Below are 17076 nucleotides of genomic sequence, written 5' to 3' on the forward strand. Positions count from 1 at the left end.
TTACTCGTTTATTGCTTAGAGGGGTGTGCCTATGAAGGATGCCACCATGCATGCATTTCCTTTTTTTTTTTTTTCTTGGAGACTCGCGAAAACTAATTGCATCTGGTTGGTGATATTAGATGAAGATAAGTGGAAGTTTGTCACACGTTTTGCATTTTTGATGGGCATACAGCTACAGTTTTCTTGAGTGCGCTTACCTACGCAGTTCGAGTAGGCTACAGACATAAACATTAGTGTAAGAGCAGGAACATTTGAGACTTGCGAAATATTCTTGCGTGCGCATTTTCTAAGCCTTGAACTACTATGTGTTTAACAATGCATCAAATGTTTAATTCTTACAAGTTTATTTCCTTTTTTTATTGTTGTTATTCATTAATGAACAGTACATATATACCAATGCAAATTATTTTTTTTCTCATGTTACGGTCACCCTAGAAAAATTGGTAAATTTTTTTCTCAAAATACGTCCCTCTGAAGAATTTAAATCTGCAATAAAAAAAATCGACCGGGGCGGTCGCATATGGCAAAAAAAATCGACCCTGAAAGGGTTAAGTTTGGGCTAGACAAGAAAAGAATGAGAAAAAGTGAAAGGCTTACCTTCTTAAAGTAGTCAACGATCTCAAACTCGTTCTTCTGCTGCGAGATCTCCGATTTTACTTCAGCATAGGTGTCGTTAATGATAGCCAAGAACATGTTCTGTGAGGATAAAAAATATAGAGTAATAACCCATCAATCACAGAAAAACAAGGCAAGAATTTATTATAACATCTCAATTAGAGTAAACAAGTTTATGACAGAAAGTTTTTATAGCTCGTTTTCTGAAAATTTCTCATTCCATATCATTTAAAAACTGCAGTTATAATGAATACAGTATCTACAAGTTTTCAGCAATACTAAATGCACTAGGCTACAGGTACTAGAGAGAGCAACAGATTTGATACACAAACTCTTATGCTCATTTTCACCACATAAGACAACACCTGATACGTTTTTACACACACACACACACACCCACACACGCACATGCACGCACGTGCACAAACTAAGAAAGGAAAGAAAAGAGAAAAAAAGAGGGCCCAAGCTGCACACAGGTATTGGTGATTTTAGCAAGACGTTATGAGTGAATAATTAGTTAATTAATGGACCATGAATATCAAACTTTAGTTATATGACAAGGGTAGAGGCTTGGGTATGTTAATAATCTATCATAACACAAGTACAGCACAAAAGACGGGGAGAGGACAGAAAGACATGCATGGCACTGACTTCCAACCCAAACAGGTTGGAAGTCAGTGCCTTGTGTGACTTTCTATCTTTTCCATGTCTTTTGAGCTGTGCTTGTGCTATGATTAGCTATCACAGCCTAGCTTTTAAGGCATCCCATACAGGAGAATTATATAGCTACGGAAATATATTTCATTCAGTCACGGTGGTCACAAAATGAAGGCAATTTTTTATTAAAAGGTAGGAAAAAGCAAGTCATAAAAATGCTATTTACATACACACTGACCAGGTTATAATAATATGTGTTCCATTTAGACTGAGTAAGCTCAGGGAGACAACATTAGCTTGCAATAAAAACTGCAGCAAATATTCAGAATTTAAAAAGAAAAGAAGCAGAAGTACAAACCAAGAGCACGAAGAAGACAAAGAAGACGTAGCTGAGGAAATAAATAGGGCCCAAAACTCTGTTGGCAGCTTCCATTTCCTCAAAATCGAAGTCACCCAGGATCAGGCGCAGAAGAGTGAACCTGTTTGGTTAATCAAAGAACATGAGAGAGCTGATTGGTATGCTGCCACTAAAATCCAATCACTGCTCAGAAATGCCCACTTAAATCTGTACAAGTTAAGCGAGTGAAATGTGCCAGCTACATGTATGCAGAAAGAGTGAAAATTTCATTATGACAGCAAGCATTCTACAAATCAAAGAACCTGTTCCCGTATCACAAACAAAATTATTCCTAAACAGACGATGTATTCTTCTGCTTCTCTGTTATTAATAGTGACAAAATTTTAGGGTGTTACAAGTGCTAAAACAAAATGCAGATATGCAGATGAAAGCTTACCTAGACCTAGAGCCTGGAATTTAAGTGATTTCATCTAACTTGACTACTGAAAAAATTCTGATGTCTCCTTGACTTTGCTGTGGATGAATTAAACCCACATGCAAAAGATTTCATTCCCTACATCAAAACTGTCAGCACAAGAAATAGGCTTAATGATTTAAGTAGGAAGTAATGACAGGGATTTCTAGAGGCATGGATAAAAGCAAACAAACTTTAGAGAAATATTGAAGTTTTGCTGCCTTGCTAGTATGGTAATACTACTACTATTGGTTCAGATGTTTATGAAGGTATAAGTGAACAACCAGGCTGCTTTATTTATCATGTTCAGACAATATTTTAGGGCTATTGCCACCATTACTATAAAAGCACTTTAGTAAAGAGGGGAATAATTGTCATACATTATCTGTTTGCTAAAGTACACTGCAGTACTAAAAGCTGCAGACATAAAAAGCCAACATTTCTTTGTTAAACAACAAAAGCGTAGTTTTCAAAAACACTGAGAAGTGCACTGGCAAGTTAATGAAGAAACTCATCACCTACAACCAACTGCCACGTTCATGTGGCAATTATTAAGGACGAGCAAAGTGCTTCAAATTTTCACCACATGCAATAACGAAAATAGAAAGGTAAGCTAAAGACGGATTGGTGTTTAGTTCTCCAGTGTACTTTAGTGGTTTGTGTAAGAAATATAACATAGAAAACACGAAGATTAGCAAGATAAAGTATAAGCAAAGCTTTACACTTACACAGCATTTACAAAGGAGCTGAAACCTTGGATTTGAGTTCCAAACAGAAGGTAGCCCAGTTGGGCAAAAGCAAAGAACACAATGAAGAACATGATGCTGAAGCCAGCCACATCCTTGGAACACTGTAAAGAAAGAATGCAAATGCACTCTCAGTGCAAATGCACAGTTGTGTTCACCACAAAACTGTGAATGTAAACAAGGAAGATAACAGCTTGTAATGCTCACAGACTCGTATAAGGGTATCGAATAATGCAAACCGCCATACTGCTTGAGAGCCAGTTTAAGTAGTCATGCCAACACAAAGAGAAGAAATGATTTATCCTATTCTTGAACGCTTGTTAAATGTGACCTTCTGATACCAAACGAAAGATGTAAACTTTGATTCTTTCATCTTCCTAGTCCAATGTGATATGATCACTTATTTGCTTTTCATGTGTCTGTACTGGTCAGAATTCGTGAAGGTGTACATTACAGCACACAATGACATGCTTAATCATCTCATCTGCACTGGATGCTACATTTTGATCAACTATGGAAGAACAATAACATCTTAAAAAGTGCACGGTTATTGAGTTCCAAAGTCAAAATAAATTAATGTAAAAGCTAATATGTGTGATAAGCGCTTGCTAAGCATTTCAAAGCATAATAGTGTACTAAGCTCTAAGAGCACGATGATTCAAATGTGGCCAGTGGTGACGTGAAAGTACAATATTAAATTCTATAACACTGGCTGACCTGGTAAATTGCTGTCTTCTTTCACAGTATGTGGATTAGCTTCTAAATTATATGACAGTTAAATGCTGTCTCGCATATGTATGCTAGTTTGCCTTTCTTAGCAATATGACCTTTAAAAGTTCACTGCTACTACTGTAACACAACAGGTCCTACTGGGAAAACACGAGGAAGGCAGGAGATGTAAATTCAAGATGATGAGCAAAATATGAACAATGTGAAAGCAGGACCCAACGTTTAAACAAGTGGACATGTCTTTTTCAAGGCCTTGAAAAAGACATCCTGCTGTCATCCTGCTTTCACCTTGTTCTCGTTTTGCTCAACAGGTTCTACTGTAACAAAACAATTTCACACATTTATGCAGCATACTCCTACAGTTGTTTCACTTGTAATCTTTTACAGTGTGTTTATATATTCAACAATCCATGCAGTTACAACAACCTCTGTCTATACAGTCGATTCTCGTTACAACGGACCCTGACAATCCGACAAAAAGCATCCGTTTTATTCGAAGTCTGTAATATATCTGAAACTCCTCACTTCTGAAACTTTCATTGCGACGTCTACAACTTTATTGCAAAGTGTGAGTGATGAACGTAAAGTAAAAGAACAAACAAAAAAAGTCTCAGTTTCGTTCAAAAGACGAAGCATCGATTGCGATAGCAAATTAAGCACGATAAGCGCGGCAGCAGCAACGAGCAAATGGACCTTTGTGTTGTCTCTCGCTTCAACACGAACTAAACGTTGAAAGCACAGGTCATACGCAGCTACTGGCACTGGGTGCACATTGCCCACATCGCAGATTGCTTTGAAGATGAGGCCCACAGGGGCGTGCACTTTGTTCCCATCGCAGATCGCTTTCAAGGTATGGCGGCCACACTGTAAGCAGCATCTGCCAGAGTAGAACCCCCCTCTCACCCCCACCCCCCGCCCCCGTGCCTAGCGCATGCGATATTGAGCCGTGATCGTCAGCTGACCCTTGCAAGTCAATTGTCAGCCCATGTCGACACGGCAAACGTATGTTTTATACGCCCGATTTTGAAAATTACCGCTAATTGCATCCGCTGTAGCCGTTGATAGTCCGTTGTAGCACGGTCTGTTAAAAGCGAACTCCGTTGCATTAATAAAATAGGTAGAATAAACTAAGGCTGACATGTGGTCCGTTATATTCGAAAGTCTGTTGTACACAGGTCCGTTGTAACGAGCGCAGACTGTATATGAACGAGGCAGCATTACAAAACCAGTGATTTTAAATTAACTCACAGTAGGTAATTTGCCCAACTAAAATTTTGTTTTGAAAGTCTATCTGGACTACGAAAATCGGAATTAAAATATATAACACAAGTCTTCTTTTTCTCTGTAACATTCCAAAGTCTAAGTACCAAATACATTTTTATGCAACCATTATATTGTCATGTTGTAGCGACAGTGAAGAACCAGACAGTGGTAGAACTGTGAGTAATGAATGAGTTACAGAGACTTATGAAACTGTGAGTATGTGTGTCAATATGACTGCAAGGCCAATTTATGCATGAATAGAGCGGTTTAGATCAGAGAGGAAATGGGTATAGCCGATATTCTAATTGACATTAAGAGAAAAAAATTGAGCTGGACAGGTCATGTAATGCGCAGGTTAGATCATCGTTGGACCATTAGGGTTACAGAATGGGTACCAAGAGAAGGGAAATGCAGTCGAGGAAGGCAGAAGTCTAGGTGGGGCGATGAAATTAGGAAATTCACGGGCGCTAGTTGGAATCGGTTGGTGCAGGACAGGGGTAATTGGAGATTGCAGGGAGAGGCCTTCATCCTGTAGTGGACATACAATGGGCTGATGACGACGATAATGAATATATAGTATTGCTAGTCTTATGGATAATAATAGCTTAAAGAAAGAACAAGGCATTAGGAAAACTTGATCCTACTGTAATGCTTAAACAGGTATCTAAAATGTATAGTGTAGCTAAAGATAAGCTACAGGTGCTTTACAATGATGCTTCTGGGAGTATGCCGACATAAAGTGCTTTCATATATTGAAAGTTGAAATTGTATACATATTATTTCATATAATGGGCAACTTGTGAAGCACATTTAAGGAACATTTTAGGTAAACGCATGTGTGACTAATGGTTGAATTTCGAAATACCAAGAAAAAGGAAAGGAGGCACAAAAGACAGGTGAGAAGCCCAACGTGGTAGGCTGTGAAATGGCCAAAGCATTACCCGAGAAAGGGTGGATGAAAGCTGCGTCATGGTCTTGTTAAAGCTGATGTACTTGAAGACCTTAATCCAAGCAAAGAAAACTGCCAATGCTACAGCATTGTTGAACTGTGTCTGGTAGAAACCCAGACGGCCAAAGTCCGCGAACTCATCCGGCTTGTCCAGCAGGCCAGCCAGAAGCTTATTCACCATAACAGTACGATAGATGCTGAATCCGATGCATACCAGAGAGATCTAAGAAGAGGACAAACATGGCAGGCTATCAGTCACATTGGTAAATATTTTTGAGATTTTGCTACTAAAAATAGTATTTCACTTCAGTTTTTATTCTCTTAAAGACCTTCCAACCACATTACATATGGGGTGGGGTTTGCATGTAAAATGGCACATGTAAACAACATGAATAGCAAAACATTAATTTGGCAGGCTTATGCTGAAATAAACATTCCAAACATTATTATGCTGAAATAAACCTTCTAAACATTTTTATAACACAAAATCATGAAAAAAGCACACAGTAACTGTCATGCATCACCAAAACACGCCTTAAATGTCTTTTTGCTACCCCTGAGGAGGGTGCTGGAGATTTATGGTTCGGGCGCTTGGAATGTACTAGCTTCATCTTTCTTCCAAAGCATTTGATGTTTGCTTCTTACAGTACACGTTTGTAAATAAATTTGAGTCACAATAGATGCATATTCATTGCTTGGGTCAAGTCTGACAGCAGCTGTTCATGCACCAATGATATGCTCAAACCTAATGAGGTACGACAGTCAACAAGCACATCGGCACTGTTACATCATTGCTAGCTGCTATGCAACTGAAGCAAAGGCACCACACGTGGGCTCATTTGCATACAACTTAGAGCAGCTTCTACAGTTATAACACATCAATGCAGGCAGTGGGACATGTTTATTGTGCATGGAGGGAGTTGATGCTTATGCAAATTATGTTCATTTAGGGCATAAGGGTTCTTCATTTTCCAGGTTCCACACTTCCTTACACTCAAATCGCAAATATTAAGTACCATTTTCCCAGCTGATTGCAGAAAAATCAAGTTTTTCAATAAGCTGTCCCAGACCTGGCTTTGGGTTGGTTTTAGATACAGAATGAACTGGCAGTAAAAAGAAAGCTTATCAGAGCTACCACATAACACATAGAACAGCTTTACAGCAGTAATCCTTCACATATCATGGTGCAAAATGCAGTTACACCAATAAAATATTAGGTCAATAAATAAATAGAAATAATCAAGGGAAACATAGGGTTTTGCTTTTTGAAGACTTGCTTCAATAGTCACACTTCAAACACACTTAAAAGTGAAGCTACTCCTGCCTTGACTAATCCCAAAGGGCTTCAAATTGTGCCAGGACAGACAGAAGAGATTCCTAAATTAGGATCAGGTCAGGTATGCACTTTACTATTTCCACAGTTTTGGAGAATTTTTCTTTTTCATTGTACATACTACATGCTGTGACAAAGGCCCATTTGATGCATGATTTAGAGCAGAACTCTCAGAGGCTACTGTTTTTGTATACTCTGGCACTCTTTCATATCAGTGATAAAATACACATGGTATCATTACCTTTTCCAGTTATCACTGAATTAAGGTTTGGCAACAACAGTTCATTGTGCCTCAAAATGGGACAAGGTGACCAGGTTGTAGTGCTGCCTCGACTTTGAATAGCAGCATGGCTGCAGTGCTGCCCTTGCTGAGGTTTTCGTTCATAGATATACAATCAAACGTTGATTTAATTAACTTTAGTCTAACATAACTATCAATCAAATTTTTTTTCAACCCCCTACAATGATTTCATGTAAGGCCACATATCATTGCTTTCAATTTAGTAAAGTAACTTTGCATCAACTTTAAGTTAACAAAGTGTATGTAAATTGGACTTCCATTAATTGGCAGCAATTATGCGAGAACGTCCCACTCGAAAGTGGCCAGGAAGATGCATTGCTGAGCCCTATGTTGGGCAGCAGACACATTGCACTTGTGCTCAGCAGTGCAGACAGCTTGTATTCATGGGGCGCTCAGAAATATTGAGAAAAGATGCAAGGTTCTGTAAGATCACAGTGTTCGCTGAATCTAGATGCGTTTGGTAAACTTTCACGAATGACGTAATTGGAATCAATATTTAATGACAGCGATCATTATGGATGTCTGCAGACATGTAATGGAATGCAAGGACCCTAATTAGTTCATTCGAGTTTAATGGTGCAAAAGCAACTAAGGCCATGCTGCACCAGTAAGGACCTTCAGTAAATTTGTGAAATTTCCATATTTCTACTCCTCAAAGGGCAAGTTGTGTATCGTCTCCCTTTCTGAGTAGTGTTGCCTCAAAACAAATAACAGTGTGCGGCATGAGCACGAAGCACAAGCTGGTCTCCCAAAAATATTTTGATTTTCCAACTGAATGATGCAAGGTTTACCACCTAGCAAAGTAATAGTGGGAGCCATCTAAACATGCGGACAGTGATTGCCAGTGCTCTGTAAAGCCAATGCTTGCTATACTATTTACACTTCTCACTTCGCATGTGAAATTGAAACTAGTTTCAGGAAATTAGGTCTGCATTGGCTTTTCAGCTTACTCGTAGAAACTCATAAGGGATTTTGCAGGCTGATGGTCTTTTCTGTGATCTAACATGAGCATAGAGCTCATGATCCTGTGAGCAAGTCATGGCCATAATACAGTTCAATAAAGCTACTATAAAACTTGCGCCACCACTCCAAACAAGGTTTTGGCATTTTCTGGCAGCTCTGTTTCCCATTCCAAAAATTCACCGACGATTACGATACTCCTTAATGAAAAATTTGAGCGCAGCTCCATATACGTTTTCATTTCACGTGTCAATATTTTGTCTTATGATTATATAAGTACACAGTTTTTATTAGAAACAGAACGCTGTGAGTAGCGTAGCTGGTGTACACAATCTGTCTCATGCGGCACACTGGAAACGGAGCGAAGTGTGGCGCGACCACCTCCCTAATATGGAGAGGCAGTGCGTGGGTGCCGCTTCACAGCAGTCGCCATGCAGCTCATATAGCGCTTCGTTTCCATATAGACAATGCACGCTACTCTGGCGCCACATCGTAGCCATCGTCATCGCACAGTCAATCTCGCGCAGCACTACATTTTTCTTCACACGCTTTCATTCCCCCAATGACAAGAGCGGCCCTTCGTCGTGGGGAAATCGTGCCACCAGTGTCAGCGGCGACCACACCCAAGGGAGTGTCACATCGAGCCTTACTCATAGCCTCTTGCCATCGTCCCTTGCAGGTGCAGTGATCCCCGTCACACACGCTGGTACCGTGGACTGACCTCAGCAGCTGATGCCGTGGATGAGCGTAGCCCTCTCCACTTCATGCCACCCTGCCCCCCCCCGTTGGAAGCACAGATGAAATCGCCCACATGGCTGAAGATGCCGTAGCCACCGGCAATTAAGTGCATTTTCTGGCCATCTCTCCTCCACTCCTGCCTCATGCTCTCACTGTAGCCACTTCCTCCAACTTTCCTCCTCGCGTGCACTTCTTTCATCTGCCGCTGTGCTCCACATTTGCTCAGTTACGAGGTATTGCACCACCAACGTTCAACACAGGAATGCGCGCGTAAGAGCTCCGCTCTAAAACTGACATTTGGAATGGGCAAGAGGCAAATAAGATAAGTGCACAAGTGTAAAGATTTGCATGGAACATTCAAGATTTTTTGGAGAAACTCCCGACACTTTAGTTCCTGCTTATGGCGAAACTTGACATGGGACACATTTTTGCACATGGTTTGTGTATGCCAGCTGTGGGATGGCAAAATTTCCATGCAGCTAGGTGTGTCTCATGCACCTTTACCCATTTCTGTCTTAGAAAGAAGAAAAATGTGCAACTAGCACTGCTCGATATCAACAAACCAATGTGCATCATGGAGCACACTAGAGCCATGGGTCCAATTAGTTTTTGTAAAAAATTTGATGGCAACCAGTTCAGACAAACAGGAACTTAACAGCAAACAAGTGGATCTTTGGCAAAGGCTAATGAGTGCCACTGAATTTTTTTCATGGGCACACAAACAAGTCTTAGACAAGTACTAGACAAATGCCTTTCAAGTGCAACGCACAATATTTCTATGCACAGAGAAAGTAATTTCAAGCAAATGGCACTTTTTGATTCATTAATGGGTTTTCTTGGCATAAGGAGTGCCAGACGCAGAATAATGAATTGGCAATGGCACATGAAGTGTGGATGTAACATGGCTGTACAGAGACCTAAAATCAGTCCCTGTATCAATGTGTCAAATATATATGCATTAAAAACATGACCATGACAGGTGAGGTGTGCTATGGACATAGAAGATATGTTGCAAAGTGATTGTAAGTTAAAAACTTTGGTAGTCATAGAAGTTTGTTGGTAGCATTATTGCCTCACCCGGGCCATTAAAAGCAAGGGTGAGAAGCACGTGTTCTAAATGCTACTTTAGGAGAGTTTGCTGTTGGGCTAGTTGGTACATAATTTAAAAACTGAAAAACAGTGCCCGGAAACAGGACAAGACAGTGAGACACACACAAATGCTGTCTTGTCCCGCTTCCCGGTGCTGTCTTCAAAGGAGCCCTGAAGCACGCTTATACCTAATCACGGAATGATACGACTAATAGATTATGTGACCTCACGAATTTCCTGCCAAAAAATGATTTTCATCCTTCATGCACAAGCAAAGCTAGTTGCACTTATCAGACCAATCAGCAGTTTTCTGTCTCCTTTCATTTTCACTAGCGTGCTAGAAGCTACACAGGGGAGATGGCAAAGGGGCACAAGAGAGCAGTGCCATGCTGGCCCCGTCCAAAGGTTGAATGCAAGATAGCTCGTGGCGGCACCCCTTGGCAGCCACAGTATCTATGCTACGCTTTTCACCACGGAGGCCACACACAGCAGATGCGGCAACTGTCGTGTTTAGACCGGCAATGCAAAGATGAAATGGCTTTTCTGTCTTTTTGAGATTTCAGACATATATATTTTTTACTTATTTAACTAAAATTAGCAATAATTGTACTACTGATAATGTTCTTGCAATCACAAAATCAGCCAATAGCTGTTGTGGGTCTAGATGCTTGCGATGACGCCGCATTACGACATTGCGGAAGTGAGAGCAAGCAATATTTCACTGCTTTGACACGAGACGACACGACATGTTCCCAGGAGTCTCGTTAACAGATCGGCAATGCTTTCTTACAGGCAGGAATTTTTTTCTGGGGCAGGATTTTTTTTCGAGGGGGGGGGGGGGCGGAGGGGGAACCCAAGGTAACATTTCTATGCAAATGAGGGGAGGGGGTACCTTCACTAGTAAATTTGTAGTGTGAATAATGCCCATCACTCACCATAAATACGCGTAAACACGCGAAACAGCAATGAAATAAGGTGTATATATCTCACAGGTACGCCTGTGAGATACACCTCTCCTTTACTTGGCAAACAAGGAATCACATCAAATGAACTAGCGCGCAGGAAAGAAGTGCAGGAAGAACCCTGTCACGAACAAGTAAACAAGCAAAAGTGTAAAATAAAGATTTCGAGTAGCGTTTCTTGAATTAGCTGTGGAAGAATTATAGAGAAATATATATTTGTGGAACAATCACAGTTCTTTTGAATCCCTCGTTTACTGCTCTACCAAGTTAAGCGCCAAAACCGATTCGCATTGTTATTTGGGAAGTTGCGTAACGATGCATGGCCGCCAGTTCCGTACAACCGCGTAGAGCACAGGACGCTGCGGTCTAGACGTACTTCGCCCACCGCAGAAGGTTAGAAAAACACCCATATAAGCACAGCAGAGAAGTGGCTACATCAGGCGGATTGACTGATAACTGTAGAAGCGTGATTCAAAAGACACGAAATTGTTCTCCACTTCCGGTGGCGTTTTCTCTACTTTTTTTTAAATAAAAAGATGTTGATCCATATATATTTTTAGACAATAGGTAAATTTGTTAATTTGCACTTTTCCTTCCTGTTTGGCTGTTGCCTTAGCTCCCTCTCTTAATAGATCACTTAATTTTTCAACTCGTTAGGACTCTTGTTTCCAGTAGCCAATTCTGCACAAAAAGTGCTGTACAATTAGGGAAAAACCAGATGACGTAACGGGTGACAGTCACATTGGTTATGGGTTTAACGGTTATTGCCAGGTTTGATGATGGACGCTGTTTTGCATTATTTTGTGTTCCACCTTATCTAACCCATATCGCGGGTGTATAGTTTTGAGGATCTGCCAGCATCGCGGCGAGCTGTCACTCTAGAAAATAATAAAGCAAAAGGAAAAGTTAAACGCAACCGTCATTTTCACCAGCCACAACTCGTAAGCTCGTGCAATTCGTTGCACGAGCTTACAGACTAACTGACTGCGAACTGAATCCTTTTCCTGGTCCCTCGATCAGTCTAAACAAAGAAGGTTGAACTAACCAAGCAATAGCAATGCGCGTGACCGTTGAATAGATTGTGACAACTGAACGCATCTCGAGTTAATTGCGCGGGCACCATATCGATGAGAAAACTGGCCTTCACACCCCAGATGCTGACAAATACTGCCATCCAAAAGGAGTGAAAAAGGCAGCAAAATGTTGACCGCAGAATAGCTGTCAAGTCTAAGATTAATTTGGCAGCGCTTTAGGAATGTGTGTGAGCAGTGGTGTCATGGGCAGGATGGGGGAGGAGGGTTCCCCTGCCCCCTCCCCCTCCCCCCCTGGGTACGTGCCTGCTTTCTTTTTGCGTTCAAAAATTGTTTCTGGGCCCCTTTAAAAGTAAATACTACTATCGCAGCAGCAACCTCTGATGAGGGGCTGTGCTATGGATTGCTTGGGTGTAGTATAACATGCAGTTTACATGAACGCCATTTAAAAAAGCAATGACTAAATTACATAGTACTGTCAAAAAGCGAGTCATTTCCAAGGAACATTGCTGGGTGAAGGGAAATTTGCTGACGGTGTGGTAACGGAAAGTGCTTTTTTCTGTAATCTTCTGATTCACAACGTCCCAGCAACACATGGAGGACAGTCACCATTTTGCCACGTGTACCACAGTCCACAGACAGGTGGTTCATCGCCAGTCAACAGGTACAAGAGTGTGCTATAAGTGTGGCATATTCGAAGTCGGCAGGTGTAAAATAAAGGTGTAAATAAAAAGATGTTGATCCATATATATTTTTAGACAATAGGTAAATTTGTTAATTTGCACTTTTCCTTCTTGTTTGGCTGTTGCCTTAGCTCCCTCTCTTAGTAGATCACTTAATTTTTCAACTCGTTAGGACTCTTGTTTCCAGTAGCCAATTCTGCACAAGAAGTGCTGTACAATTAGGGAAAAACCAGACGATGTAACGGGTGACAGTCACATTGGTTATGGGTTTAACGGTTATTGCAAGGTTTGATGATGGACGCTGTTTTGCATTATTTTGTGTTCCACCTTATCTAACCCATATCGCGGGTGTATAGTTTTGAGGATCTGCCTGCGTCGCGGCGAGCTGTCACTCTAGAAAATTATAAAGCAAAAGGAAAAGTTAAACGCAACCATCATTTTCACCAGCCACAACTCGTAAGCTTGCCTCAGTTTGTCATATTTTCAGTAAGAGTGGACAATTTCTTAAATGTGGCTTATTGACATGCAGCTTTATAGATGTTTCAGTTTCCACAAGGGCTGCCAGGTGCTTCTAAGATGTTTCCATAGGAAAGAGTTCAAGTCTATGGCAGGGACAGCTATAGAGAAGTTGCTAGCTTTTATGGCTATTGATGTCGCGGTTTCGTCTGCAAGCATATTGCCCTCAATGCCTTCATGCCCAGGCATCCAGCATATTGTTACATGCTGGTTAGACGTGTATGCTTTCCCAAGAAAGAATAGAGGTCATTTAGTGCAGGGATTTTAAGTTCACGGAAAGACATTAAAGACTGTACCGACACTTAAGGAGTTAGTAAGTGTAGTATAATGACATTTTGTATCTTTCTTTTCTTGATATTTTTCACAGCTAACAGAATTGCATAGGCCTCAGCCATAAAGGTACTCATTTCTGGATGCAGAACATTGGATTCAGAGAAGGATGGGCCGGACACTCCATAAGACATGCCTCTACGTGACCTTGATGCGTCTGTGGAATATTTCCTGTACGGGTACTTTGCCTGAAGTTCAAGGAAGTGCATTTTAATGTGTGTCTTGTAAACATGTTTTGTGACCTCTACGACCATGCGTCACATTCTATTAGCTGCCTCTGACATTCTATGTTGTGTCCGCATTAGTCGGATCCGTGTATAGTTAGAACATCGTCCGAGAAGTTCAAGCGCAACGCTAAACCTTGCCATTGTAGTCAGTGCTTCACCTTTCAGGCAAAATTGCCAATTTTTTCTGGAAGTCTCCTTGCTGACAATTACATATTTATTAAGGTGGTTTTTGAGCAAGGAATTCGATTTATCCTAGTTCTTACAAGGATCACTGAGGGTGCACAAATCAGGGTAACTCAAGTTTTACCTGAAAACAAGGGATCTTACATATACAGTGCCCTAAAAGATGAACCACCAACCAAATGTGCCTACGTCAAGTAGACAAGGCCATGTGCACTGCTACCTCTCACAACATTAATTCTTAAGTGTTCAAAGAAAACATACAAGGCCTGTCTGAAAAGTATCCGACTATGCTACCTAAAAAATAGAAGCATCACTTCGTGTTTTCATTGTCCTAATCCCTTTCAAACTCCTGCTTCCAAACACCAAGTTTCAGGCCCCTTTCCCTTTTTCAAAACAGTTCTGGTACCCTTCCTCAGGGAGTGCTGCTAGGGCAGCCGCCATGTTGCACTTGATGTCCTCTTGGGCTTGAAAGTGTGCTCCTTTCAGCTGCCTTTAGATTTTTGTGAAGAGCCAAACATTGTGTGGGCTTATGTCCAGAGGCTAGGAAGTTTGACGAAACAATGAAATTCTGTGCCATGCCAAAAGAGATGGAATAATCTGAGCCGCACAAACAGGGGTGCTATCCTGGTGCAGTTGCCAGGTCGTTTAATTCCTCGGTCAAAATCTTTGGCAAAATTCTGTTGGCACCTGCTGTGTACGCAATTTGTCTTTAAAAAGGCATCCATAGCATCTTTGTTGCTATCCCCAGCCGAGCAATTTCTCTGACAATAAGCCGATGATCTCTTCTTATTGTGGTTTGCACTTGATAAAGAATTGCATCATTAGCGCTTGTTGATGACCTCCCACAGTGCAGCTCACTCTCCACAGATGTTTGGCCTTCCTTGAAGCAGTTGTACCTCATTTTAATTTGATTCATAACCATACCATCATTTACAAACACTGTTTAGACCTTCCGAACTGCATCTGCTTGGTAATGACCAAGCTTTGCGCATAAATTTATGCAGTATCTTTGTTAAATTCACTCTGCCATTTTCGCTCCCTCAAAATCATGCCGAGATGAGGTGACAGTACTTAACACAAGTGCTCCTATATAATAGCCAACAAAACTGAAGGCTAAAGACATCATGAACCCACCTTCTACATTGCCCAGTGTGGCCAACCTATGCCCTATAGTTTTCTCTAGAATAAATATGACTGGATACTTTTCAGACAGGCCTTGTACTTACAATTAAGGATAATGAGCTTTGATACATGGCCTGGAGCATATTACTACATGCAGCAATTAAAAGGAAGCTAAACAGCTGCTTCAAGCTTACCAGAATGACAAGGATGTCAAGGATGTTCCATATAGACTTGAAGTAACTAGTCCTGTTGCTCTTGATCTGAAAAAAAGAGATCCCCAAGAAATACATGTGGACATAGTGCACGATGCTCATGTAAAGTAGTTGCGAGTGCAAATGGTTGTTAGGTTGTCAAGAGGTATCAAAAGAATACATTACCTGCATGCAAGAAAATGCACTATACCTACTCCTTTCTTGTGTGTCATAAGTAGTATAAATCAACAATTAGTACCAGCTTGTTTCTACCTCAAGTGATACACAAGGCATCAACAATCATAAGAGCCAAAAGTATAAATAATAACTTGTAGATAGGTAGGATGAGGAACAGGGAACAATGCTAAGGGTCTGCCCAACTGCTTGGCTCACACATACTAGCATATTGCCCTCTTCCTTCTTTCTCGTAGTTTTCTTTTATTTTTCCTTCAGGGGCTTACCTGTAGGTAAAATGTTTACAAGTGCCCAAACATATTTGTTTCACGCAGGAAGTCCAATAACGAATTGTTGAAGGGTCCATATGAATTGATAGTTATTCTTTTGGTTGGTTATGGCATTCTGTTGCTAAGCATAAAGACGCAGCTTCGGTTCTCAGCCATCATGGCCAAGTTCTGACGGGGGTGGAATGCAAAAAAACTCTTTTAAGCATACTTAGGTGAATCTCGAGCAGTCGAAATTTATCTCAAGCTCCCCACTACAGTGTCCCTAATAGCCCACTGTGCAGCTCTGGGAGGTAAAACCCCACCAATTAATTTTCCTAGCATTGAAAGAAATAGCTGCACTCTGTTTCAACAGTTTTCGCAGTAATAATACAGATAGTTTTTCCCAATCAGCAAGTGCACTTCTTTGCACTATACTTTTGCCCAACTAATCGTGGCGCCATGCTTGTGGTTCAATGAAGATGAACAGCTAACTGCACATGCTGAGGCTTGTTTCTTGCACACGGTTTCATCATCACGACAGCCACGTCTACATTTTCCATGTCACAGGACAAGCAAACTGCTTATACACACTTACTGCAAGAACAACTAAGCCACCACTAGAGTGGCTATCTGCCTCGGGAAAAAGCTAGCTTTACAATTATGAAAAAAGCCTGTTTCCCAAGGCCTAGCATGTGACAAAATTGCCTTCAATATTTATCTGTGCAGCTTGCAGCAGCTGCACATCATACAAGCTGCACATCGTACACACCATAACCCCAGCTGCCAGTACCACCTAACTTCTTTCACCTTGCTGCTGGTTATGACCATCTCAGGCACCACAGTGACGCAACAAGGAGCAAGGGCTGTACTACAGCTCCCCTTTACCCTCAGTAAAGAGGCTGAGGGATTCGTGAACAGCAGCTACACTGCATTTGTGGTCACAGGGTACCACAATGGTACCCCCAATGGGTACCACCCATTATGTTACTTTTAGCCCTCATAGGGAAAACACGGGGAAGGCGGGAGATGGAAATTCAAGACGATGAGCAAAATGAGAACAAGGTGAAAGCAGGAGCCAACGTTTCGACAAGTGGACTTGTCTTCAAGTCCACTTGTCGAAACGTTGGCTCCTGCTTTCACCTTGTTCTCGTTTTGCTCATCGTCTTTTAGCCCTCATGTGTCATCAATACTGTAGC

The 17076-nt window shown here is 41.2% G+C and overlaps 1 protein-coding gene across 6 annotated transcripts in view; it reads right to left on the reverse strand.

Moving 5' to 3' along the window:
* Positions 1-17076, reverse strand: part of LOC135901038 (polycystin-2-like) — a 72008-nt gene that overhangs the window by 25955 nt on the left and 28977 nt on the right. For all 6 annotated transcript variants that reach the window (XM_065430666.1, XM_065430668.1, XM_065430667.1 and 3 more), the window contains exons 7-11: positions 15441-15506; positions 5764-5994; positions 2813-2934; positions 1631-1751; positions 598-696 (exon numbers count right to left, since the gene is read on the reverse strand). In XM_065430666.1, coding sequence (XP_065286738.1) covers positions 598-696; positions 1631-1751; positions 2813-2934; positions 5764-5994; positions 15441-15506 — 639 coding nt within the window. The remainder of the gene's footprint in view (positions 1-597; positions 697-1630; positions 1752-2812; positions 2935-5763; positions 5995-15440; positions 15507-17076) is intronic.

Source organism: Dermacentor albipictus, chromosome 1 (genome assembly GCF_038994185.2).
Source record: "Dermacentor albipictus isolate Rhodes 1998 colony chromosome 1, USDA_Dalb.pri_finalv2, whole genome shotgun sequence".
NCBI classification, from domain to species: Eukaryota; Metazoa; Arthropoda; class Arachnida; order Ixodida; family Ixodidae; genus Dermacentor; species Dermacentor albipictus.